The sequence below is a fragment of the Oncorhynchus masou genome, chromosome 30, assembly GCF_036934945.1.
Source record: "Oncorhynchus masou masou isolate Uvic2021 chromosome 30, UVic_Omas_1.1, whole genome shotgun sequence".
Taxonomy (NCBI): Eukaryota; Metazoa; Chordata; class Actinopteri; order Salmoniformes; family Salmonidae; genus Oncorhynchus; species Oncorhynchus masou.
Window position 1 is genome coordinate 12,660,235 of NC_088241.1, and position 26,490 is coordinate 12,686,724.

Here is a 26,490-nt window from a genome sequence, read left to right on the forward strand (position 1 = left end):
GTGTCTTTTTCTGACAGATGCTAAACAGACGTCTCTCTGCCAGCTCGCTCAGGGTCCTGGGGGAGACCAACGCCAAGCCCAATCTTGCTCTGTTGTTTACTCCTATGTGGATGGAGGGAGGGAGGGCTCTGGCAGCTAAACGAGGCCCAGAGGGGGCAGAGAGAGAGACACCCCACTAGAGGCTAAGGGGTGGATCCTTCCCTCCATCGACTCAGCACACTCCTCTCATGGTTATGGAAATGAGAAGTCCTATAACATCCATTATGTACCTCAGCATCTTTCCCTGTCCTTGTCCTTGCACTTCATCTGTATCTGATGAAGCGTAGAAACCAACGCATTTCCAATGTATTTTCCAGGCAGAACGTAGCTCCACAGTGAACGTGAGACTAGTAGCTTCTCCTTAGATCATTGCTTCACAGTGACCGTACTCTAGTAGTTTACAGAGCAGAAGCAGTAGAACACAGCAGACGGATCCTCTAACAGCAGCCTACCCATAAACCCCTGGACCTAGGCTGGGCTGGATGGAGAAAGAACCCGGGTGGTATCTGAGTTTAGAGGGCTACTTCCTCTTTCTTCCTCCTCTCTCCTTCTCTTTCCTCCTCTCTCCTTCTCTCTCCTACTCTTTCCTCCTGTCTTCCCCTCCATATCTTTTCTCATCTCTCCTTCTCTTTCCTCCTCTATCCTTGTCTCTCATCTCTTTCCTCCTGTCTCTGTCCTACTCTTTCCTCCTGTCTCCCCCTCTCTCCTTACCCCTCTTTCTCCTTATCTTTTCTTTTCTCTCTCTTCTCCTCTGTCCTACTCTTTCCTCCTGTCTACCCCTCTCTCCCCCTTATCTTTATCTTTTCTCCTCTCCCTTCTCTTTCCTCCTCTCTCTTTCCTCCTACTCTCCTCCTGTCTCCCCCTCTCCTTATCTTTTCTTCTCTTCTCTTTCCTTCTCTGTCCTACTCTTTCCTCCTGTCTCCCCCTCCTTATCTCCTTATCTTTCCTCTCTTTCCTCTCTCCTCTCTTTCTTTCTCCCTCCTCTCTTTCCTCCTCTCCTTCTCTGTCCTACTCTTTCCTCCTGTCTCCCCCTCTCTCCTTATCTTTTCTCCTCTTTCCTTCTCTTTCCTCCTCTCTCCTTCTCTCTCCTACTCTTTCCTCCTGTCTCCCCCTCTCTCCTTATCTTTTCTCCTCTCCTTCTCTTTCCTCCTCTCTCCTTCTCTCTCCTACTCTTTCCTCCTGTCTCCCCTCTCTTATCTCCTTCTCTTCTCTTTCCTCCTCTCTCCTCCTTCCTATTTTCCTCCTGTCTCCCCCTCCCTTATCCTCTCCTTCTATTTCATCTTCTCTCCTTCTCTCTCATTCTCTTTCCTCCTCTCTCCTTATCTTTCCTCCTCTTCTCTCCTGTCTCCTTCTCTCTCCTTATCTTTCCTCCTCTTTCTTCCTGTCTCCTCCTCTGTCTTTCTCTTTCCTTCTCTTTCCTCCTCTTTCCTTCTCTTTCCTCCTCTTTTCTCCTCTCTCCTCCTCTCTCATTACCTTTCCTCCTCTTCTCTCCTGTCTCCTCTCTCCTTCTCTTTCCTCCTCTCTCCTTCTCTTCTCTCCTGTCTCCTCTTTCCTCCTCTCTCCACCCAGCTGCTCAATATGTGTGGAGAGGATACACACACACACACACTATACACATGTTTTACACACACATACACTTTACCCATAGTCATTTTAGGCACACACACTTTAAACACACACAGAGGCAGTGAGCTACATTTACATTTACATTTAAGTCATTTAGAATGGATGGTGTAGTTAAAATTGGTGAATTCACCTTTGACATCCAGTGGAGCAGCCACTTTACAATAGTGCATCTAAGTCATTAAGGGGGCCTAAACTGGCTCCATCCTAGGTATTCCTTGAAGGCCTTCTAATGAATTGACACTGTCCTCATTAAGCCAAGTTTCCAGACCCTTGTTTTGACTTCTTCACCATGCCAGAGCAGCGAACAGTTCTCGCAAAGCACGCCATCCATCGCCATCTCACAAAACTTGGAATATACTACAGCTGTAGCTGTTCCTTTAAAAGAGAGAAGCGGGGTGACGTGAGAGAACTTAATAACACCAGTGTCTTTGAGTTGTGTTTGTGGCACAGGCAGGGAGCCCAGCCAACAGCGAGTTGCAGTAATCCAGACGGGAGATGACAAGTGCCTTATCGCCGCTCCTGGCTGAGGGGGTGTTGTGTTGTAGAGCATGAACCTGACCCACCGCCATGATGTTGTTGTGTTGGGGATCACGACAGTTCTTAGACGCTTAAGGACACTGGAGTTGTTGATGTCAGGGCAGACAGTCCTTAAAGAGCTCTGAGCTTGAGGTGGTGATCCGTGTCCACACTGATATGTCTGCCAGACATGCAGAGATGACCTGGTCATCTGAAAGGTTGTTGTGTGCATAGCAATGATAGGAGACCATTAACTCTGAGCCAGTGACTTGGTGTATAGCAGGGCAGACAGTGACACCAGTGGTAACTCGTGAGAGTGTTGTGTCAGGGCAGACAGTGACCTTAACTCTGAGGGGTGTTGTGGAGGTCAGACAGTGACCTTAACTTGTCTGAGGGTGTTGTGTCACGCCTTGGTCTTAGTATTTTGTGTTTTAGTTAATTAGTTGGTCAGGCTCACAAAACTTGGAATATACTACTGTAGCTGTTCCTTTAAAAGGAGAAGCTGTGACAATAAGGTTTTATGTTATGTGTCTGTGTTGTCCTGATTGAGGTTTTTTGGACAGTAGGCATTGGGATTGTTGGTTGATTAACTCTGAGGTGTGTTTAGACAGTGACCTTTGAGGTTTGTGGCTGACAGTGACCTTAACTGTTCTCAATCAGTCAACTCTGTGATTCTTGACAGTGTCTCTGATGGGGAACCTCTATGTTGTGTAGACAGACTGTGACCTTAACTCTGAGTGTGTTGTGTTGGGTGATTGTTCCTTCTCTGTGTAGTTTCACCAGATGAGGGTGTTTGGACAGACAGTGACCTTAACTCTGAGGTTTTGTGTTTGTCTCAGTATTTTCCTTAACTCTCATTTGTTTCATTAAAAAGACAGTGACCTTAACTCTGAGGGTGTTGTGTGGACAGACAGTGACCTTAACTCTGAGGGTTTGACAAACGGACAGACAGTGACCTTAACTCTGTTGTGTTGTGGGACAGACAGTGACCTTAACTCTGAGGGTGTTGTGTTGGGGCAGACAGTGACCTTAACTCTGAGGGTGTTGTGTGGACAGACAGTGACCTTAACTTTGAGGGTGTTGTGTGGACAGACAGTGACCTTAACTCTGAGGGTGTTGTGTTGGGGCAGACAGTGACCTTAACTCTGAGGGTGTTGTGTGGACAGACAGTGACCTTAACTCTGAGGGTGTTGTGTTGGTGCAGACAGTGACCTTAACTCTGAGGGTGTTGTGTTGGTGCAGACAGTGACCTTAACTCTGAGGGTGTTGTGTTGGTGCAGACAGTGACCTTAACTCTGAGGTTGTTGTGTGGAAAGACAGTGACCTTAACTCTGAGGGTGTTGTGTGGACAGACAGTGACCTTAACTCTGAGGGTGTTGTGTGGACAGACAGTGACCTTAACTCTGAGGGTGTTGTGTTGGTGCAGACAGTGACCTTAACTCTGAGGGTGTTGTGTTGGTGCAGACAGTGACCTTAACTCTGAGGTTGTTGTGTGGAAAGACAGTGATCTTAACTCTGAGGGTGTTGTGTGGACAGACAGTGACCTTAACTCTGAGGTTGTTGTGTTGGGGCAGACAGTGACCTTAACTCTGAGGTTGTTGTGTTGGGGCAGACAGTGACCTTAACTCTGAGGTTGTTGTGTTGGGGCAGACAGTGACCTTAACTCTGAGGGTGTTGTGTGGACAGACAGTGACCTTAACTCTGAGGTTGTTGTGTTGGGGCAGACAGTGACCTTAACTCTGAGGGTGTTGTGTGGACAGACAGTGACCTTAACTCTGAGGGTGTTGTGTGGACAGACAGTGACCTTAACTCTGAGGTTGTTGTGTGGACAGACAGTGACCTTAACTCTGAGGTTGTTGTGTGTGGACAGACAGTGACCTTAACTCTGAGGGTGTTGTGTTGGGGCAGACAGTGACCTTAACTCTGAGGGTGTTGTGTGGACAGACAGTGACCTTAACTCTGAGGTTGTTGTGTGGACAGACAGTGACCTTAACTCTGAGGGTGTTGTGTGGACAGACAGTGACCTTAACTCTGAGGGTGTTGTGTGGACAGACAGTGACCTTAACTCTGAGGTTGTTGTGTTGGGGCAGACAGTGACCTTAACTCTGAGGTTGTTGTGTGGACAGACAGTGACCTTAACTCTGAGGTTGTTGTGTGGACAGACAGTGACCTTAACTCTGAGGGTGTTGTGTGGACAGACAGTGACCTTAACTCTGAGGTTGTTGTGTGGACAGACAGTGACCTTAACTCTGAGGTTGTTGTGTGGACAGACAGTGACCTTAACTCTGAGGTTGTTGTGTGGACAGACAGTGACCTTAACTCTGAGGTTGTTGTGTGGACAGACAGTGATCTTAACTCTGAGGGTGTTGTGTGGACAGACAGTGATCTTAACTCTGAGGGTGTTGTGTCAGGGCAGACAGCGATCTTAACTCTGAGGGTGTTGTGTGGACAGACAGTGACCTTAACTCTGAGGGTGTTGTGTCAGGGCAGACAGCGATCTTAACTCTGAGGGTGTTGTGTGGACAGACAGTGACCTTAACTCTGAGGTTGTTGTGTGGACAGACAGTGATCTTAACTCTGAGGGTGTTGTGTTGGGGCAGACAGTGACCTTAACTCTATAGTGCATCACTTTCCACTTCAGCCATGATGCAAACATAGCTAATCCCATGTCCATGCTAATGGTTCTGCTTTCATTTCTCCACTGGGTGTGATTTAGCCAGCTAAGTGTTAATGTGTGTGTGGGTGTGGCTAGCTGGAGCTCTGGCTGCTGGGTTGGGGTGGAAAGGGCAGGGGGAGTTTTGGTAGAACTAGGTAGTTTTAGTAGTAAGTCATGATAGGCAGAGTAGGAGAGAGGTAGGGAGGGAGAGAAGTTATTGAGGTTGTCTATCCATGTGTACTGTCACTGTAGTGTTATATGGGAAGAGCAAACAGAGGCATGTCCTTAGTCCTGGTGGGAAGACCTCACCTTCCTTCTAGATCTACTTACTACAAGCAGCTGTAATCTGTAGTGTTCTATATAGAATTGTGCACATATAATGTACATATAATAATATATACCATTTAGCAGACACATTTATCCAAAGCGACTTACAGTCATCCATGCATTCATTTGTATGTTTGTGTGGCTCTAGGAATCAAACTCACTATCCTGCCGTTTCAAGCGCCATGCTCTACCATACAGGACCGTGTATAGAATTAAATAGAATATTGTAGCATCATTATTCAAACATGAATATGCAAATGCACTGTAAAGCCCTTGTCCATAGTCTGCATTAGGCTAGAGCAGGCTGTCTTAGCTACTGTCTGTGGGACTCAGTGTTGGGAAATGTCAGTAACCCTCCCCAAATTCCCTGGGGTTTCAGAAATCCTGTTAGGAGGATTCTGGATATCCTGCTTATTCCCTCCTGATTCTGGGAATTTCCCAACCGTGATTTCTGGAAAAGCCCTGAATTTTGGGAAAGTTTCCGGAACTTTGCGACCCAATACATACAGCCTCCTGTACGTATTACAGCCTCCTGTACGTATTACAGCCTCCTGTATGTATTACAGCCTCCTGTATGTATTACAGCCTCCTGTATGTATTACAGCCTCCTGTGTGTATTACAACCTCCTGTACGTATCACAACCTCCTGTACGTATCACAGACTCCGGTACATATCATAGCTCCCGGTACGTATCATAGCTCCCGGTACGTATCACAGCCTCCTGTACGTATCACAGCCTCCTGTATGTATTACAGCCTCCTGTACGTATCACAGACTCCTGTACGTATTACAGCCTCCTGTACGTATTACAGCCTCCTGTACGTATTACAGCCTCCTGTACGTATTACAGCCTCCTGTATGTATTACAACCTCCTGTATGTATTACAACCTCCTGTACATATCACAGCCTCCTGTACACATCACAGACTCCTGTACGTATCACAGCCTCCTGTACGTATCACAGCTCCCGGTACGTATCACAGCCTCCGGTACGTATCATAGTTCCCGGTACGTATCACAGCCTCCGGTACGTATCATAGCTCCCGGTACGTATCACAGCCTCCGGTACATATCATAGCTCCCGGTATGTATCACAGCCTCCGGTACGTATCATAGCTCCCGGTATGTATCACAGCCTCCGGTATGTATCATAGCTCCCGGTACGTATCACAGCCTCCGGTACGTATCATAGTTCCCGGTGCGTATCACAGCCTCCGGTACGTATCATAGCTCCCGGTATGTATCACAGCCTCCGGTATGTATCATAGCTCCAGGTATGTATCACAGCCTCCGGTATGTATCATAGCTCCCGGTAAGTATCACAGCCTCCGGTACGTATCATAGTTCCCGGTACGTATCACAGCCTCCGGTACGTATCATAGCTCCTGGTACGTATCACAGCCTCCGGTACGTATCATAGCTCCCGGTATGTATCACAGCCTCCGGTACGTATCATAGCTCCCGGTATGTATCACAGCCTCCGGTACGTATCATAGCTCCCGGTATGTATCACAGCCTCCGGTACGTATCATAGCTCCCGGTATGTATCACAGCTTCCAGTACGTATCATAGCTCCCGGTACGTATCACAGCCTCCGGTACGTATCATAGCTCCCGGTATGTATCACAGTCTCCGGTACGTATCACAGCCTCCGGTACGTATCATAGCTCCCGGTATGTATCATAGCTCCCGGTACGTATCACAGCCTCTGGTATGTATCATAGCTCCCGGTATGTATCACAGCCTCCGGTACGTATCATAGTTCCCGGTACGTATCACAGCCTCCGGTACATATCATAGCCTCCGGTACGTATCACAGCCTCTGGTATGTATCATAGCTCCCGGTACGTATCATAGCTCCCGGTATGTATCATAGCTCCCGGTATGTATCATAGCTCCCGGTATGTATCACAGCCTCCGGTACGTATTACAGTATCCGGTACGTATCATAGCTCCCGGTACGTATCACAGTCTCCTGTACGTATCACAGTCTCGGGTATGTATCATAGCTCCCGGTATGTATCACAGACTCCTGTACGTATCACAGTCTCCGGTACGTATCATAGCTCCCGGTACGTATCATAGCCTCCGGTATGTATCATAGCTCCCGGTATGTATCACAGCCTCCGGTACGTATCATAGCTCCCGGTATGTATCACAGCCTCCGGTACGTATCATAGCTCCCGGTACGTATCACAGCCTCCGGTATGTATCATAGCTCCCGGTACGTATCACAGCCTCCGGTACGTATCATAGCTCCTGGTACGTATCACAGCCTCCGGTACGTATCATAGCTCCCGGTATGTATCACAGCCTCCGGTACGTATCACAGCCTCCGGTATGTATCATAGCTCCCGGTATGTATCACAGCCTCCGGTACGTATCACAGCCTCCGGTATGTATCATAGCTCCCGGTATGTATCACAGCCTCCGGTACTTATCATAGCTCCCGGTATGTATCACAGCCTCCGGTACGTATCATAGCTCCCGGTACGTATCACAGCCTCCGGTACGTATCATAGTTCCCGGTACGTATCACAGCCTCCGGTACGTATCATAGCTCCCGGTATGTATCACAACCTCCGGTACATATCACAGCCTCCGGTATGTATCACAACCTCCGGTACGTATCAACAGCCTCCGGTATGTATCATAGCTCCCGGTATGTATCACAGCCTCCGGTACGTATCATAGCTCCCGGTACGTATCACAGCCTCCGGTACGTATCATAGCTCCTGGTACGTATCACAGCCTCCGGTACGTATCACAGCCTCCGGTACGTATCATAGCTCCCGGTATGTATCACAGCCTCCGGTACGTATCACAGCCTCCGGTACGTATCATAGCTCCCGGTGTGTATCACAGCCTCCGGTACGTATCATAGCTCCCGGTATGTATCACAGCCTCCGGTACGTATCATAGCCTCCGGTATGTATCATAGCTCCCAGTATGTATCACAGCCTCCGGTACGTATCATAGCTCCCGGTACGTATCACAGCCTCCGGTACGTATCATAGTTCCCGGTACATATCACATTCTCCGGTACGTATCATAGCTCCCGTATCATAGCTCCCAGGTATCACAGCCTCCGGTACGTATCATAGCTCCCGGTATGTATCACAGCCTCCGGGTACGTATCATAGCTCCCGGTATCATAGTATCACAGCCTCCGGTACGTATCATAGCTCCCGGTATGTATCACAGCCTCCGGTACGTATCATAGCTCCCGGTATGTATCACAGCCTCCGGTACGTATCATAGCTCCCGGTATGTATCACAGCCTCCGGTATGTATCATAGCTCCCGGTATGTATCACAGCCTCCGGTACGTATCATAGCTCCCGGTATGTATCACAGCCTCCGGTATGTATCATAGCTCCCGGTATGTATCACAGCCTCCGGTACGTATCACAGCCTCCGGTATGTATCATAGCTCCCGGTATGTATCACAGCCTCCGGTACGTATCATAGCTCCCGGTATGTATCACAGCCTCCGGTATGTATCATAGCTCCCGGTATGTATCACAGCCTCCGGTACGTATCACAGCCTCCGGTATGTATCATAGCTCCCGGTATGTATCACAACCTCCGGTACGTATCATAGCTCCCGGTATGTATCACAGCCTCCGGTATGTATCATAGCTCCCGGTATGTATCACAGCCTCCGGTACGTATCATAGCTCCCGGTATGTATCACAGCCTCCGGTACGTATCATAGCTCCCGGTATGTATCACAGCCTCCGGTATGTATCATAGCTCCCGGTACGTATCACAGCCTCAGACACCAGAAGAGCTGCTCCATGGGACTGGAGGACTGACTGGGTCTATTTACACTAGGCATTAGTAGTACCACTGGATAGTCTCTTCTAACTCCAATAGATGTTTGCTTTGGCTCTACAATCCTCCAAAAGCCACTTACCCCTCACATCCACAATGTAGCAGTCATTTCCCTCTAGGAGGGAGGACACTGTGAAGGGGAAGACCGAGTGGAGCACAGCCTTGTACATAACCATTACCTCTCCATGGTTGGAGAGTTATGGCGCATCCCATCACACCCACACACACACACACGCACACGCACACGCACACAACCATTAGGTCCATGGAGGGAGAGAGTTATGGCGGTGTGACTGGAGATGAATGGGGCGCTGTGTGTTTTAATGGGGGTTGATGGTGGTCTTTGTGTTATAGTGTCGGGCTGGTCTGTGAATGGGCTGCTCCCAGCAGGAGGTCTACTGATTTACAGCAGGGTTAGATACTGTAGCAGGGAGAAGCTCACACACACACACACACACACACCAGCACAGTGGCAGTCTCCGCTGTCACACTACAGTCAGGCGCCTAAGCAATAGCTCTCACCCTCTTCTTCTTTTCTCCTCTCCTCCTCTCTTCCTCTCCTCCACTCCTCCTCCTCTTTTCCTATCCTCAAATCAAATCAAATGTATTTATATAGCCCTTCGTACATCAGCTGATATCTCAAAGTGCTGTACAGAAACCCAGCCAACCAGCCATCAATGCAGGTGTAGAAGCACGGTGGTTAGGAAAAACTCCCTAGAATTTTTGTATTTTTTTTACCTTAATTTTACTAGGCAAGTCAGTTAAGAACAAATTCTTATTTTCAATGACGGCCTAGGAACAATGGGTTAACTGCCTGTTCAGGGGCAGAACGGCAGATTTGTACCTTGTCAGATTTGTAACCTTCCGGTTACTAGTCCAACGCTCTAACCACTAGGCTACCCTGCCGCCCCAGAAAGGCCAAAACCAAGGAAGAAACCTAGAGAGGAACCAGGCTATGTGGGGTGGCCAGTCCTCTTCTGGCTGTGCCGGGTGGAGATTATAACAGAACATGGCCAAGATGTTCAAATGTTCATAAATGAACAGCATGGTCCAATAATAATAAGGCAGAACAGTTCAAACTGGAGCAGCAGCACGGCCAGGTGGACTGGGGACAGCAAGGAGTCATCATGTCAGGTAGTCCTGAGGCATGGTCCTAGGGCTCAGGTCCTCCGAGAGAGAGAAAGAAAGAGAGAATTAGAGAGAAATTCACACAGGACACCGAATAGGACAGGAGAAGTACTCCAGATATAACAAACTGACCCTAGCCCCCCGACACATAAACTACTGCAGCATAAATACTGGAGACAGGAGGGGTCAGGAGACACTATGGCCCCATCCGAGGACACCCCCGGACAGGGCCAAACAGGAAGGATATAACCCCACCCACTTTGCCAAAGCACAGCCCCCACACCACTACAGGGATATCTTCAACCACCAACTTAGCATCCTGAGACAAGGCCGAGTATAGCCCACAAAGATCTCCGCCACGGCACAACCCAAGGGGGGGGTGCCAACCCAGACAGGAAGATCACATCAGTGACTCAACCCACTCAGGTGACGCACCCCTCCCAGGGACGGTATGAAAGAGCCCCAGTAAGCCAGTGACTCAGCCCCTGTAATAGGGTTAGAGGCAGAGAATCCCAGTGGAAAGAGGGGAACCGGTCAGGCAGAGACAGCAAAGGCGGTTCGTTGCTCCAGTGCCTTTCCGTTCACCTTCCCACTCCTGGGCCAGACTACACTCAATCATATGACCCACTGAAGAGATGAGTCTTCAGTAAAGACTTAAAGGTTGAGACCGAGTTTGCGTCTCTTACATGGGTAGGCAGACCGTTCCATAAAAATGGAGCTCTATAGGAGAAAGCCCTGCCTCCAGCTGTTTGCTTAGAAATTCTAGGGACAATTAGGAGACCTGCGGAAAGATCAGCCTCCTCTCTTCCTCTCCTCCTCTCCTCCTCCCCTCCTCCTGTCTTCCTCTCCTCCTCCTGTCTTCCTCTCCTCCTCCTGTCTTCCTCTCCCTCTCCTCCTCTTTTCCTCTCCTCCTCCCCTCCTCTTGTCTTCTTCTCAGCTGTGTTCCCATGTCCTTACTGACTGAAACCCCACAAGGGGGAAATCAGCCAGGCCTCAGACAAGAAATACACCACTCAAACCAACTGCGATTTATGGGATGAGAATATAGTAACCGCTTTCCGCTCTCGCCCCAGAAATAGTTTGACACTGGCGGGATCTTTCGTGAGCGCAGTGCTTTAGAGGCTGATCTTTCGGGTGAAGATCCAATGGACACACAAACACAGACACACAACATACACACTAGTAATGTCAAAGGGGGTCAGACATCATTCACCCACACCACAGCTCCTATTTATTCATATGCACTTTAAAATGACAAAAATTGTGTAAAACAGAATAGAATTTGTCTGTAGTTTCTTCTTCGAACTACAGTTTCTCATCTCTTTATTCAGCCAGCCAAGCCGTTGTGTTGCCAAGCCGAAGGCATTGCTGTTAAGAGTAGCAGTTGCAGTAATAGTGGTTTGGAGGGCGGTGCTGTTAAGAGTAGCAGTTGCAGTAATAGTGGTTTGGAGGGTGGTGCTGTTCAGAGTAGCAGTTGCAGTAATAGTGGTTTGGAGGGTGGTGCTGTTAAGAGTAGCAGTTGCAGTAATAGTGGTTTGGAGGGTGGTGCTGTTAATAGTAGCAGTTGCAGTAATAGTGGTTTGGAGGGTGGTGCTGTTAAGAGTAGCAGTTGCAGTAATAGTGGTTTGGAGGGTGGTGCTGTTCAGAGTAGCAGTTGCAGTAATAGTGGTTTGGAGGGTGGTGCTGTTAAGAGTAGCAGTTGCAGTAATAGTGGTTTGGAGGGTGGTGCTGTTAAGAGTAGCAGTTGCAGTAATAGTGGTTTGGAGGGTGGTGCTGTTAAGAGTAGCAGTTGCAGTAATAGTGGTTTGGAAGGTGGTGCTGTTAAGAGTTGCAGTTGTAAATCCAGGGTAGTGTAGAACAAGGCTGTAGAGATGACTTGCTATGTAAACACCCAGCTTCCCAGCGCCTCACAGACGCAACTCTTAATGCACCCAGGAATGTGTGTATAATGACTTGCACCTGTGCTGCCTGAAAGCTAAGGCCTCTGCTCTGACTTACAACTCCATAGTGTGTGTGTGTGTGTGTGTGTGTGTGTGTGTGTGTGTGTGTGTGTGTGTGTGTGTGTGTGTGTGTGTGTGTGTGTGTGTGTGTACTGTATGCAGTGTGTGTCTGATGGACAAGAGAGAGAGTGTACGTGCTACTCTGCCTGTATTTGAAGTGCCGACATGGAAGACGTTCAACAGTGGGGTTGTGGTGCCAGGACATGAGGAAATAGAAAACACATCCATGTGTAGAATAGACCCTCTTCTCCTGGGGAGACCAACAGAGAACACCTCACCTCCACTGCCTCACACCTTCACACACAACCCCCTCACACACACAGGAACTGGTTAACTTAACCCCTCTGCCCAGAGAGAAGAGAGAGAAACAGAGACAGCTGTTTGTAAGTCCCCACAAGGAAAAAGTACATTTCTAGTTGGTTAGGGTTAGAATTGGATTATGGTTATGTTTAGGGCTAGGTTTAGGGTTAGGGGTTAAGGAAAATGGGATTTTGAATGGGAATAAATTGTGTCCCCACATGGTTAGATAAACATAAATGTATGTGTATGCGTGTGTTTCTCTCTCTCTCTCTCTCTCTCTCTCTCTCTCTCTCTCTCTCTCTCTCTCTCTCTCTCTCTCTCTCTCTCTCTCTCTCTCTCTCTCTCTCTCTCTCTCTCTCTCTCTCTTTCATATTCATTAGGCTTAGTTATGTTTAGCCTGGCAGGCAGGGGTGTATGGATATGTAGAGTGCTGTTTTAATGAAGGGAGTGTAGTACTGAGACAGGCTTTAGGACTATAGACTGGTAAACATTAGGCTGCCCTGCCTGACTGGCTCTGGTACTCACACTGTTTTTATTAGTGATAAACCATGGCTGGAACCCTACCAGAAAAACCACTACAGACAAGCTCCATGTCTTGTTAAATACATGTACATGTAAAGGGTATTCCTCTAAGCAAACAGGTGGGGAGATTTCTGTTAGTCCGCTAAAGCAGAGAAAACCATCTGCAAACCACCGATGGTACCCACGACTCTGGGTTGATTTGACTGTCTGTGCGTGTGTGTGTGTGTGTGTGTGTGCGAGAGAGACAGAGAGTGTATAATTTAGATGATTTAGGCATTCTAAATGATTAATTATTGTTACTAGTGCACTGGCTGCTCATGTAAAACCAGTGAAGTCTGCAGTAGCCATGGCAACCCAACACAGCAGTAGCCATAACACAGCATTCCTGTCATTCTAATGGCTGGAAACTTTTAAGTCCAGTCTACATCCAGTAGGGAACCTTTGGGTTTTTTAATTAAACCTGTGCTTTAAAGAAATGGAAAATGATTTGTCTTAATTAAAATCACTCCAAATCCTCAATTCACTAACAAACACACCTACATACCCACACACACAGTTTATAGCCCAGCACTTAAAACAGTTTGTTAAAGCATCAGGGATGTCTCAGCTGAGGGTGTTGTGTGAGTGATTTTTAATGGCGGGCTGACGCACCTCATTACCCCGGGATCAGACATGACGGGACCGCTGTGGGGGTCAGAGGGCGTGATCTCTGGAGGGGTGGTAGGCAGAGGGTGTCAGGCTTCCTCAGTCATGCTTGCCTGACTACCAATGTAGACAACTCCTGTTAATTCAGGGTGTTTTGGATTGATAATCATCTGTAGAATTTAGAACCAAATCCTGTTTGTTAAAGAGACCTGTAAAAATGTAATTGAGTACGGTTAAATGCACACAGTAATGCGATTATTGTGGATCGTCAGATGAATATAATAGTTTGATTAAAACGTTTACATGCTTTGCAAGAAGACCGATTTCCCTAATAATCCTGTTTACATGGACACATCTGAAATCAGGCTTCCTGATGGCACTCTGATAAATGCGGAAAATCACCAATCAAAATAAAGGTTTTACCACAGCGACCATGTTCTTTTTGGGAAGCATATTTGATTCTGAGTTGGGACATAAAAAGTTTGTATGTGAAAACCACTTCTAAGACGCATACATACAGTTGTTCCAAACTGACTCGTACTAAAGAGGGAGGCTCTCGGCTGGTGCTGGTGCCCAGATCTAATACACCACTGGAATGTTTGTTTACATGTCCTAATCATTCAAAGGATTGCTCAGAACACCAGGTGTTTTAATCGTTGTATGCTTACTATGATTTTGACCTTACGCCGAGCTTAGCAGAGCAAGGTGTTTACATGACTAATGCATCATCTGCCTACTGCCAAAGTCAGTTTAATATCATATTATTAGTGTGCATGTAAATGTACTCATTGATAAGCTAGTTAGGCCTATTTGAAGTATTTGACTGTTTTAAAACCCCTCTGTGTTTTTTGTCTACATTATTATGTCCATGGTGTTTATATGCTTTTTAGGCTTATTTGAAGTGTGTTAGTATTCTGCAACACCTGAGAGGTTTGTCTCCGTTCTCTGAGGTGTTCATCTGGGGTTATTAGTATTTCCAGACCTGCTGCTTCACGGTAGTGACAGGCTCTTTGATCAGGCAGATATAAGGGATGAAAGGTGTGTGTGTTGAGGAGGGGATTGTCTGGGGAGCGACCTGCTCACTGCAATCCTGACTGGCTGCCCGATGAACATCTAGAGAAGAACTGTGCTGATATTTGAACATGGCCTCAGAGAGACTGGGATGTGGGGGGAGAGGGGGGAGTGGGATTGGGGAGAAAAGGGGGAGCAGGCTACAAACGCGGGTGTGGGCGAGTGGAGGGGGAATGGTGATCAGAGAGAGAGGTTAGCTTGTGTTTTTTTGTAGTCACCTCTTCTTATTCTCTCTCTCTCGATCTCTCTCTCCATTGTTAAATATCCCACCACCCAGCACTAAGCACTTTCCCTTCTTAATGATGTCATTGTGTGCGTGTGTGTGGGGGGGGGGGAGTTCTGTCTATTTACCATTGTATGACAAACAACAGCTGGCCCTATTGGACATGGCCACGCCCTACAAATCCTACCCATCTGGTTCCTTAAGCGGAACCCCCTACACACACACACTCACTCACACACACTCATCTTTAGTACTTTTTCATCCCACAGGACTAAATCAGGCCTCAAAAACAACACATTCCATTGTTGACTTAAAGAGTATATGATACTGTAGGGAGGAGAGCAAAAGGAGAGAGGGAGGAGAGAGAGATCCCTCTGTGTGGGCCTCACGACCTGCCATCCAATAACTCACCCTGAGGCAGAGAAAGAGAGAGAGATGAACAGGAGAGAGACTGAGTGCTTCTGTGACCTTGAACTTCTCAGCCTCACATCCTCTCTCCTTTTCTCTCTCTGTCTGTTTATCCCCCTTTCTCTGTTTCTGTCCAATGTCCACTCTGTTCATCTCGCAGTGTCCTTTTTGACCTAAACAAGAATCCATACTCTATCCCTGCTTTACACAATGCAACCTGAAGTAAAGCTCATCTTCTCGCTACTTCTCTTTCTCCCTCTTACCCCTCAAACACACACACACACACACACACACACACACACACGCACACATGCGCGCGCCCACAAACACTAACACACACACATTCCTACACCGCCTGTATGTGTTTTTGAGTCAGAGGGCTGTATGAGCAGCAGATAAAGGAGGCGTCCATCCAAGACTTCAGATTCCTGGCATAGACTGCCTCACATCCACTGGGAATGGACTTCCAAAGGCTGAGCGAGAGACAGAAAGAGAAAGAGGGGGGAAAGAGTGAGAGAGGGGGGGGGGGGACAGGGAGAGACATGCATTATTTATTATTGCAGTATGGTCACTAGAAAGAAAGAAGGGGATTAGAGGAGCGCTCCAAGCCAGCCAGGTCTACTGGGTTATTTCTCTCTCTCTCTCCGTCTCTATTTTTCTCTCTCTTTTTACTTCTCTCCTAAGGGGTCGTTCAGAAATAAGGTAGTTGTGGTTAGTTCATTTCCAGTTGGCAGATTAACTAAACTGTGTGTGTTTTTCAGGTTGCTGCTGTGGTCAGTCCAAGAGAGAAGGACAAAGACACTGAGATGGAGGAACCACCGGGATCACATTCCCTCTTCTGTTTCTTTAACTTATTACCTTTCCGTGTGTGTGTGTGTGTGTGTGTGTGTGTGTGTGTGTGTGTGTGTGTGTGTGTGTGTGTGTGTGTGTGTGTGTGCGTGCGTGCGTGCGTGCATTTTGGTGGGTGACACCTCCAATTTCAGTTTTATAATTTGCAATTTTTGTTGACTTTTATAATGTTATGATACTCGTATATCGTTGACACATTTACAATACCCTTAATCATCAAGGGACTTTACAATACTATTGATACATACTGTGGCTTGTGTTTCTAACTACCTATGTGAGAATGTATATTTGTGTGTACAGTATACTCATATTTAGAAAATATATCACAGACTCCAAGAAAGCTTACATTCTTTCACAAACATGCTGCACTTGCATGCATTCACGCACGCATGCACAAACTCACACGTACACACACACAGATACACACCCACTGGACAGTTTCACTCACACTCACAACACAAGCTTGAACTGAGAATGACAAGCCAGGTGGTAATGTTTCTCTTTAACTTTGAACTGTTCCTCCTCTGTAACTGTCAGGCCAGAGTCAAATGGCATCAAATCAATAATAATCATAAGAGCAATGGTACTAATACTGTACTAATACTGTAATGGTGATACTGGTGATAATAATCCGTCAGTCTCTGCTGGAGATGATGCATACACGCAAAGCAATGAGCGTCGATGACATCGTGAAGAGTCACATGTTATATGGTAAATTCGCTGTGGTTCGTCTCAAGTGTATGTGTGTGTGTTATATCTGTGTGATTGCGTGTGCATCAAACATGGGCAATACCCTTCATTGGTGCTTCCATGTAGGCCATGAGGTACTGTTATCTATACCGCATCCTGTTGTGCACTGTATCTAGATGGTAAAACACAATGGCAATAGGCTCAGTGGGATTTTGATCTCTTGGTTACTTCGACCTGTGACAATCCTCTTCTCCTCCACGTCCTTTGAACCGTCACCGTCCAGTAATGTACTGTATATCAGACGTCATCACAAATGTTTTCAGACGATCACGTCATTGGCTGTTTGTCTCAGCTATCACGTCAATACAATTACTAGGAGCAATTTTTTTGATATCGTGTGATATTGATCTAACAAATAGTTTTGTTTCATTGGCTGGTACAAAGATCTCTTTGTGTTCGATTTACAACTGGGTGTTGTTTTGTATAAAAATACCTGCTCATATTAGTCATGTGTGAGCTAGGTAATATAGCAATGACCAGTAACATGGAGAATATGGGTTCCTGTTTTATGGATTGATTTGAAATCTACCACTAATCTGAATGGGCCTGTACTGTTCACAAGTAGAGGGGGAGGAGAGTTCTGAGTGAGATATCATGGACACACACTGACGATCAGGAGAGATTAGTTTTCTTAATCCACGCTGACACCCTTAGAAAGACGTGTGTGTGCACTCACACACACACACACATACACACACACACACACACACACACACACACACACACACACACACACACACACACACACACACACACACACACACACACACACACACACACACACACACATATGAGAACACATGAGAGACAGTCACAGGTATTATACTGTAGACACTTGGCCACACACAGTCCCTCTCCAGCCCTGCCTCACCTGAAAGTCTATCATAGAGGGGGGAGGAGGAGGACACGCTAAAAGGAAAGGAGTCTTGTAGAAGGCTTTGACATAGTTCGCCATATGGCCAGGTCCGTGTAATGGTACAGCTTTAATTGTCCCACCATCTCTAGTGGTGTTTGGTGTGATATAGAGCAGGCGAGGCAACGACAGAGAAACACAGTGATAGTGACGACTTGTGTCATCAGCTTTTTGAGAATGCACTTTTTGAATCTACTTGCCCTACTGTACATTCCAGCTTATTAAAAATGTCACTTTTTGCACCTGTGTTGCCCTTAATCACATGCCCTTGCCTGCACAGACTAGAAATATCAGTGCCCTCCCTTGTCAACCATAGTATAGGCCAACAGAGCCCAGTTTCCAACCCCAGTGAGACTTTTTAAGGAGAACTACTACAAATACTTGAAGTGATTTCATCGAACTTCAGTGTCATTCCTGGTGGGGCAAGTGATTCTGTGTTGTGGTAGTGAAGATGGCGAGGAAGTGTGGAGAGTAGAGTGGTGTCTTAATGTGACTAAAGCAGCGTGACAGAGGAGGGTTAATACCAGAGAGCTCTGCTAAGATAGATGGCCCAGCTCACTCTGCTCGGCCTTGCATGGCTTTATGGGATACAGGAGGTATTAAGCAGCTGAATCATTTGTTTTGATACGTTACTCTCCTGCTTTCTGTCTGTGTGGCATATCACTTTTCTTTTCCACACTTTTTATTTTGTGCCTTTGTGTCCCAGAAGTTTCTTCCTTTGCCGCCTGCCCGCGACATCACATAAACATGAAAATACTGTATATGTTTTGGACTACCTGCCTACCTGCCTGCCTGCCTGCCTGCGTGGGTGGAGTTCCTGAAAGCTCTTTTTTTCTCCTTTGGGAACGAAAAGCATTTTCTCTATGAAGGGACATCTTGGGAAAGAAGTAGTGAAATTGCACATTGAGCACAGTGGTGGTCGAAATTATTAACATTTTAATGGGGCCTACTATCATTTTAATGTTACCATTGGTTCTTGCTTGTAAAGTTAACTTCCAAATGTTTAATAAAATGCATTTACAAATACACCATTCAAATCTGAATTGGGGAATTGCTTAAGATGGATCTGTTTGCTATACTGGTCATGCTACGGAATGTGCACATTCTGAGTCATATTTCGAGATACATGTCAATATTTAATCATTTTGTATCCTTTGTTATAAACTGTCTTACTAGGCTGTATATAAAGGGGGAGGTGAAACGCCTTGTGTAAAATTTAATAGTGACGCTTGTACTATGTTTGCGTACATACAGGGTCACGCGTGTCTCCTTTGCGCCATAAAAGAGAGGATTCGTATTAAATATATATGGATATATACACATACAGTATATTTTTTGGCCTTGTCAGATTCCTAACTGCGTAGACGTACAGTATATGTTGGGAAAGGCGTTTTGGAACCAGACATGCAACCCCCGCTGTACTCAACACTGAATCTGTGTTTTACAGTACAAAACAAAAGCTTCTCTTTGCGTATCTATTTTTTCTTTTTTGTATAATGCTCTGAAAATACATCATTTTTCACAAGTGGTTTCGGACATAGAAGAAGTGTTACCGGTCACTTTATAAACTGAAACTTAGGATATAATAGTAGAATAGCTGTTGCATTACCTATTTGTTACGACCTGTATGTAATGTTATTATGGAAGATGTAATGTCCTTCTGTAAATGTTGTTTATTGTTGGTTTACCTGAAATAAATAAAGTTTATTAATGCTTCAAACTGTGTTCAGCTACCAATGCAAAACAGCTGTTGTTAGGTCATGTATTACATACTTACATACATACTTTCATACTAATTCTACCACAACTCCATTCCATTCTAATGGTCATGCTAGTGTGGATATTCGTTGCCTTTGTCCTCCTATTCATCAGTATTTACATAGTTAGCTACTTCCTGAAATTATCCCTGGAATTGATATAAGTACTGTACTTAGTTTTTTTTAAGACAAAATTTCCTCAACTGTACCAGCAACGGTTTCTAGTGATTTATCCTGTATTACCAGTCCCTGTTTGATGTGAGCTCAGCTGGCCTGATTACAGAGTCCCTCTTTGTATTGTACCACAACAGTGTTTTCTCTGGACACCCACCAAGGTGTTATGTCTCTGATTCAAACCATACCAATAGGTCAACAACATCTCCAAGTCTGCATCCCAAATTGGATCCCTATTGGCTCTGGTTAAATGTAGTGCACTATATAGGGAATAGGGTGCCATTTGGGATGCATTTATGAAAAAGTATAACTTCAGTTATGAGTACAGTTTTCAGGCCTGCTGGTCCTCAAACAGATATAATTTATAACATGAAAACAAACAACTTCCAGGTCATAATGACTGCTGTGACAGATAGGTAGGAGACAAATACATGGAAACTGCAACAACACAATGTTTGCTGTAAGAATGTTATGTTCATAATGTTTTTAAAGTTTCTTTGGAAAAACATGAAGTTATTCTGTTCTGTGGTTATTGCATGTGGTCATAAATGGTTCTGAAACTGTTTTGCACCAAAAAATTCCCCAACAAAAAATGCATTTCCAATAGTTAATTCCAGTTTATCTCTTTAATGTTGGATCATATATCAACTGCATGAAGGTCAAATCTGACTCAAGGTTTTAACTTTGTCTTTGTAATGTTGATTGCTCTGGACAACTTTATTCCAAACTGAATAGACGTGGCTAGACACCCAGCCCTAAAACAAGACATTTAGTAACATACGTCATTTTGAGTTTGTGTGTCTCTCTTGGCAGGGTGTAGCTTGAAGAACCAAATCTCACTGCATTCTTCTGTCAGGATATATTACATACTTATTGACTCCTTCTACATCCCACTGACAGACATGCATCCTAACCAGTCAGAATGCCTGGGTGACTGATTAACATTAGGGATCCTCTGTATTTGCTTGACCTCAGCTAGTGAGCCATGATGTTTTGAATTCTCAATAGAGAGTGCTCTGTGACAGGTTGATAACTAGAAATACGTTTTGATGCACATCACTTGGGCTAATCATATTATTGATGCGCTATAACTGGTCATAGTGTTATTGATGGTTGCAACAGTAGTTGATTTGATTATTATTTATGTTGTTATGATACTGTTTTTGTACATTAAACAGTCTTACATTATCTAATATATCTCTGGTGAACAGTAAGGTACAGTACAGTACAGTTGATGACAAATGAGAGATAATAGACTCCCTAAAAGTCAAGGGGGGGGGGGGGGCAGGACAGCCCTGTTAAGCTCACTGTAGTGGAGTATCTCCCTTCCTTCCTTTGGTGTTCTACACAGGGTCTCTCTCTCGCTCTCTCTCTCTTTTTCTCTCTCACGGTTTCCTTCCTGTTCTCCTCTACACAAGGTCTCTCCCTCCCACTGTTCCCTCTGCGTGCACCACTGTGTGAGATGGGTTTGAAACCCCTCTGATCCCAAAGGCTCATGGTGACAAACCACTTTCATCCCTGTCCCTAGGGCCTAACGGTGGAGACGACATTATGGTTGAAAGGGGAGACTGATTAAAATGATGCTGGTTGTTCTTCCCTCTCTAAAAGACCCATTTAGGCTATACTCATTTGTAATATGTAACGCTCATGGCATTTATTTAGTGTGTTTTACAGTCACACACAGTTTTACTGGATGATAATATCAAGGGAGTCTGGACTGTTACAATAGTAGGCTATTTGAGGAGGTCTAATATGATATCTCTGTGTCAATACCTCACAGTTTTAATGAACATAGAAGTTAATTTAAGGGTAAAGGGTTTGCTCATATAAACGGTAGGCCTTCTGTCAGATTTGTAAAATAGTATTTCCTTTTCCATCAGTAGTCCTAGATGTGGCTTTCAGAAGTATCATAGGCCTATTTATAAGGGCATAATTCTTATTTGAAATATGTGATATTGTTTCGGCTATAGAACGAAGACATTGAAACTCATCAGCCAAGCACAAGATGAACAATTGTAGACGATCCCTAAACCATGCCATCTGTTAGTCCAACCCTTTTTTCCATATGGAGGAGAGAGAGACGGCTCACTGAGACAGCAGGGCGCCTGGAAACAGGTTTCAACAGCGCAGAGCAGAGAGAGGCTATCTCGTTTGTCGCGCAGCGAGAGTAGCAGAAGAACATTGCGGAGTCTGGACCTGAGTGTTGTGTATAGTAGGTTGGATTTTCTTCTCCAAATTCTGTCAGCGATATTTTTCGATTTTCGGGGACCTTCAACATCTCTGCTCAACGGCGGGGAGAAGCGAAAACAACCAAAAGTTACGCTGGAAGGGAGTAATGTTAAATTTACAAGGAAAGAAAAACCGAACACAGAAAGGGAGCGGGGAAGTAGTGGCGAGCTAGCTGGCGAGCTAGCTAGTTTTGGAAGAAACCGCAAAGAAAGTATGTCTGTGGCCGTGCGTAATGCTTTCGCAATGGATTACAACAGAGTACTGTGTATATTTTTGCAGGTGTTTTTATTGATCAGTTTAGGATCTATAAGGGTAAATGGACAGTATGGCGACCGGGGAATGTCTATTCCGGAGCACGGTTTTTGCCAGCCGATTTCTATTCCACTTTGTACAGACATCGCATACAACGAGACCATCATGCCAAATTTACTAGGACACACAAACCAGGAGGAAGCAGGGCTCGAGGTACACCAGTTTTACCCGCTTGTGAAAGTTCAGTGTTCTCCTGATTTAAAGTTTTTCCTCTGCTCCATGTATGCGCCTGTGTGCACGGTGCTAGAGCAGGCGCTTCCCCCGTGCAGGTCACTGTGCGAGAGGGCGAGACAGGGCTGCGAGGCGCTCATGAACAAATTCGGTTTTCAGTGGCCGGTCAGCCTCGCTTGCGAGTCTTTCCCGGTTCACGGAGCGGGCGAGCTGTGCGTCGGGCAGAATATGTCGGGTCAAAACACACCGGCCAACCCCACCCCTGATGTAACGGAGCCTCCGCACGATACTGCGATTGTAAAAGGACAGTTCAAGTGCCCGGCTTCTCTGAAAGTACCCACTTATTTGAATTACCGTTTTCTCGGTGAGGATGACTGTGGCGCACCGTGCGAGCCAAAGAAATCTAACGGAATGATGTACTTCAGCGAGGAAGAGTTAAAATTCGCCAGGATATGGATAGTAATCTGGTCCGTGTTATGTTGTGCATCCACGTTATTTACCGTTCTAACCTATCTGGTGGACATGAAGCGCTTCAGCTACCCCGAGCGTCCTATTATCTTCCTATCCGGTTGCTACACCATGGTATCCATTGCCTACATAGCTGGATTTCTCCTTGAGGACAAGGTGGTTTGCAATGACAGGTTTGACAACGACATTAGGACTGTGGTGCAGGGTACCAAAAAGGAGGGTTGTACCATCCTCTTCATGATGTTGTATTTTTTCAGCATGGCCAGCTCCATCTGGTGGGTCATCCTGGCCCTCACCTGGTTCCTGGCAGCAGGGATGAAGTGGGGTCACGAAGCCATCGAGGCCAACTCGCAGTACTTCCACCTGGCGGCGTGGGCTGTGCCCGCCATTAAGACCATCACTATCCTGGCGGTGGGCCAGGTGGACGGGGATGTCCTTAGCGGTGTGTGCTTCGTGGGCATCAACAGTGTGGACGCTCTCCGAGGCTTCGTCCTGGCGCCGCTCTTTGTCTACCTCTTCATCGGCACCTCTTTCCTCCTGGCCGGCTTTGTGTCTCTGTTCCGGATCAGAACCATCATGAAGCACGACGGCACCAAGACGGAGAAGCTGGAGAAGCTGATGGTGAGGATAGGGATCTTCAGCGTGCTCTACACCGTCCCCGCCACCATCGTCATCGCCTGCTACTTCTACGAGCAGGCCTTCCGGGAGCAGTGGGAGAGGACGTGGATCAGCCAGACGTGTAAGACGTACGCCGTGCCCTGTCCGGCCCACCCACACCCCAACATGAGCCCCGACTTCACCGTCTTCATGATCAAGTACCTCATGACTCTGATCGTGGGGATAACGTCCGGGTTCTGGATCTGGTCTGGGAAGACCCTCAACTCCTGGAAGAGGTTTTATACGAGACTGGCTAACAACAGACAGGGAGAGACCACAGTGTGAATGGTCTGAGTGGTGTGAGACCTCTGGATGTACTTCAGCCTATGATGGGTGTCCCCCACACACAAAAATGTGCTTATTTACAGACTGAATGAATGATAATCGTTTTTGGACTTAATTGCCATGCAGAGACACTCATTGGTACATGATGTTTCTATTGTACATAAAACATTTTGTGAGATTTTTGTAAGTATATATTTGTATTTAAAGATCAAAATTCTCTTTTTTAGTGTTTCCCTCTATTAAAACCAACATTTATTTGACACACTTTGGGCATAATGAAAATGGACCTAAGTGATAAAGAGCCAGCTGACTGAGCATTTAGCATTAAGGATGTGATTGTTTTAGGACCTGAGTTGGCTTGGTCACTGCTGGGAGAGGGTTGTAGCTGTCTTTGATCAGTAGACTGGCTCGGAACATTGTTTCTATTCTAAGCAGCAGAGTCCCGTGAAAAACAATTGCTTCCTCGTGGGTCCTTATCCCCCATTATACTGTTGTTCTTTCTGTCCAGCTGTTCTCTTCTATTCAACATATTTCTAAATGCCTAAATGCCTGGGGTTTGAAGGTTAAAAATATGATCAACATGTATTTTAAAACAAGGTATAGGTTTGGGATTATGTGTTCAACATATTTCTAAATGCCTTGGATTTGACGGTTAAAAGTACAGTCAGCATTTTTATAACAAGAAAGTAGGTATAGGTTTGGGATTGTGTGCATATGTACTGTGTCGCCTACATGACATGAATCCTCCAAATACAAATGTTTTCATAACCTGAATGAGAATGAGCCAGAATGAGAACATTTAGCCCAAACTAAAACCTGAATAGTTGCACCAAAGTTAAAAGCCGTCTTTTGGTGACACAATATTGTAATAGAATGGAAGTAAACAATTTGCAGGATCTTGTCAACATTTTGTTTATGTGTTTCAGATAGCCCTGCTGCCTATGAACACAGAACAGACACGCATTGTTTGTGGCTTTGTTTACCTTTTTGAGCACTTTGAGGGGAATACTAGCTTGGTCCCAGATCTGTTTTTGCTGTCTTGCCAACCCCCAAAGAACCATAGGAGTAGGCAGGACAGCACAATCAGGTCTTGGACCAGGCTAGGGGAATACAGAATGCTGGACAGGGACAGCTCCGACTCAGAGGTGGGCTCCATAACACATCAGCTGCACCCCCTAATGCTTTCTCACAGACAGACAGACATACAGACAGCTGAAATACAAAATACTTCACTCATGAACAAGCTGAAATACGCAGTAGCCTACTCTACAGCCGGCTGTATAATTGGCTTATAAAAACTGAAAACAAATGAATAATTGAAGGAGATGGGACAGTGCGTTTTCTAATTTTCAGACCTACAGGTAATCAGAGTCAGAAAATTATTATTCCCCAGAAGGTAATTGTTGGCAAAATGTGGCTGTATTTTTTACAATGGGCCCAGGTGGCAGCTTTGAGCAGTCCCCTTTCACCCCTGAGTCATTTCTCCTGGTTAAGTGTGTGTTTTGTGTGTGCACACATGCTCGTGTGTGCGTGTGTGTCGGTGCTAACCATGCAGGATGAGCAGCTGTCTTTAGGCTTTATAAAGGAAGACACCGTCATCTGTCCCCACCTCAGACATCTTCTGTTATGTTCTTGTCAAATGCATGAAAGTTATTTGACCTTAAATGCATCAATGGCTCTCTATTAAACTACATGTTCATGCCTTTCACATCTATTATGTTTAATTCTGGTATTCTGCATTTGTTTGTTATTAAAAACATATTTATAGAAACATTTCTTTATATCCACACTGATTACTTTAAAGAATAAAAAATCCCACCTTTGCACCAACTGTCATGTTGATTTGAAATATCTATTATTTTCATTTGTTATAAACCAAAGTTGATGGATTGAATCATGCTGTTAGCCTAGTTTACATTTACATTTGAGTAATTTAGCAGGTGGTCTTATTCAGAACGACTTCCAGGAGCAATTAGGGTTAAGTGATTGCTCAAGGGCACATCAACATATTTTTCATCTAGTCGGCTAGGGGATTAAAACCAGCGACCTTTCGGTTCTTGGCCCAATGCTCTTAACCGCTAGGGTACCTGCCTAAAATGTAGTTTTAGATTTGAAGTGTAACAAATGCTTCATCGACTCTATATAGTATTCACTTTGTAACAACATGGTAATAGCAATCATTTCTACAGCTGGAAAAGCTCAACAGCGAACATGAGTTTTATCTCAGTGGTTACAGCCAACTGTGAAGTCTGGTTTGAAAAATTACTTCCTTATCCTGGGTGGATGTTAATCAAATGCAGCTCTCTGGTTAGGCTAAATGGGGTGGATGGGAATGTTGTGAATGGGTGGTATGCACTGTGAATGCTCAGAGGCCTTGCTTGTGTAGGGGCATTGTTGCTTTGCACTTAAAATAGCTTGTGTCCCATGTCTGGCAGTCACATACGTAGGTCAGCTACTCAATTTCATACAGACGTTGTTTAGGGTAGTTTTGTTGTTGTCTTTAATTCTGTTGCTCTGTTCACTTGTATCTATTGTGTCCAAGCTTCTCTGAAGTCTGAGGCTGTATAGTTTGTGGCTAAACTGACCATAACTTAATGTGAACTATATATATGGCTCATGTCCAGTAG

The 26,490-nt window shown here is 45.6% G+C and overlaps 2 protein-coding genes across 3 annotated transcripts in view; both read left to right on the plus strand.

The window, feature by feature from the left end:
• The window catches only part of LOC135522064 (cyclin-dependent kinase 14-like), a 222,440-nt gene extending 202,910 nt beyond the window's left edge, over positions 1 to 19,530 (plus strand). For both annotated transcript variants that reach the window (XM_064947981.1, XM_064947982.1), the window contains one exon: positions 16,060 to 19,530. The gene's annotated coding sequence lies outside the window, so the exon portion shown is untranslated. The remainder of the gene's footprint in view (positions 1 to 16,059) is intronic.
• Positions 19,531 to 21,826: 2,296 nt separating this feature from the next.
• LOC135522065 (frizzled-1-like) lies at positions 21,827 to 25,689 on the plus strand. The gene has a single exon (XM_064947983.1). It carries the CDS (start codon positions 22,184 to 22,186, stop codon positions 23,861 to 23,863), a length of 1,680 nt encoding a protein of 559 aa, XP_064804055.1. The 5' UTR covers positions 21,827 to 22,183; the 3' UTR covers positions 23,864 to 25,689.
• The last annotated feature ends 801 nt before the right edge of the window (positions 25,690 to 26,490 follow it).

Coding starts and splice junctions, on each gene's coding strand:
- LOC135522065 (XM_064947983.1), top strand. CDS start 22,184: ATGTCTGTGGCCGTGCGTAATGCTTTCGCAATGGATTACAACAGAGTA.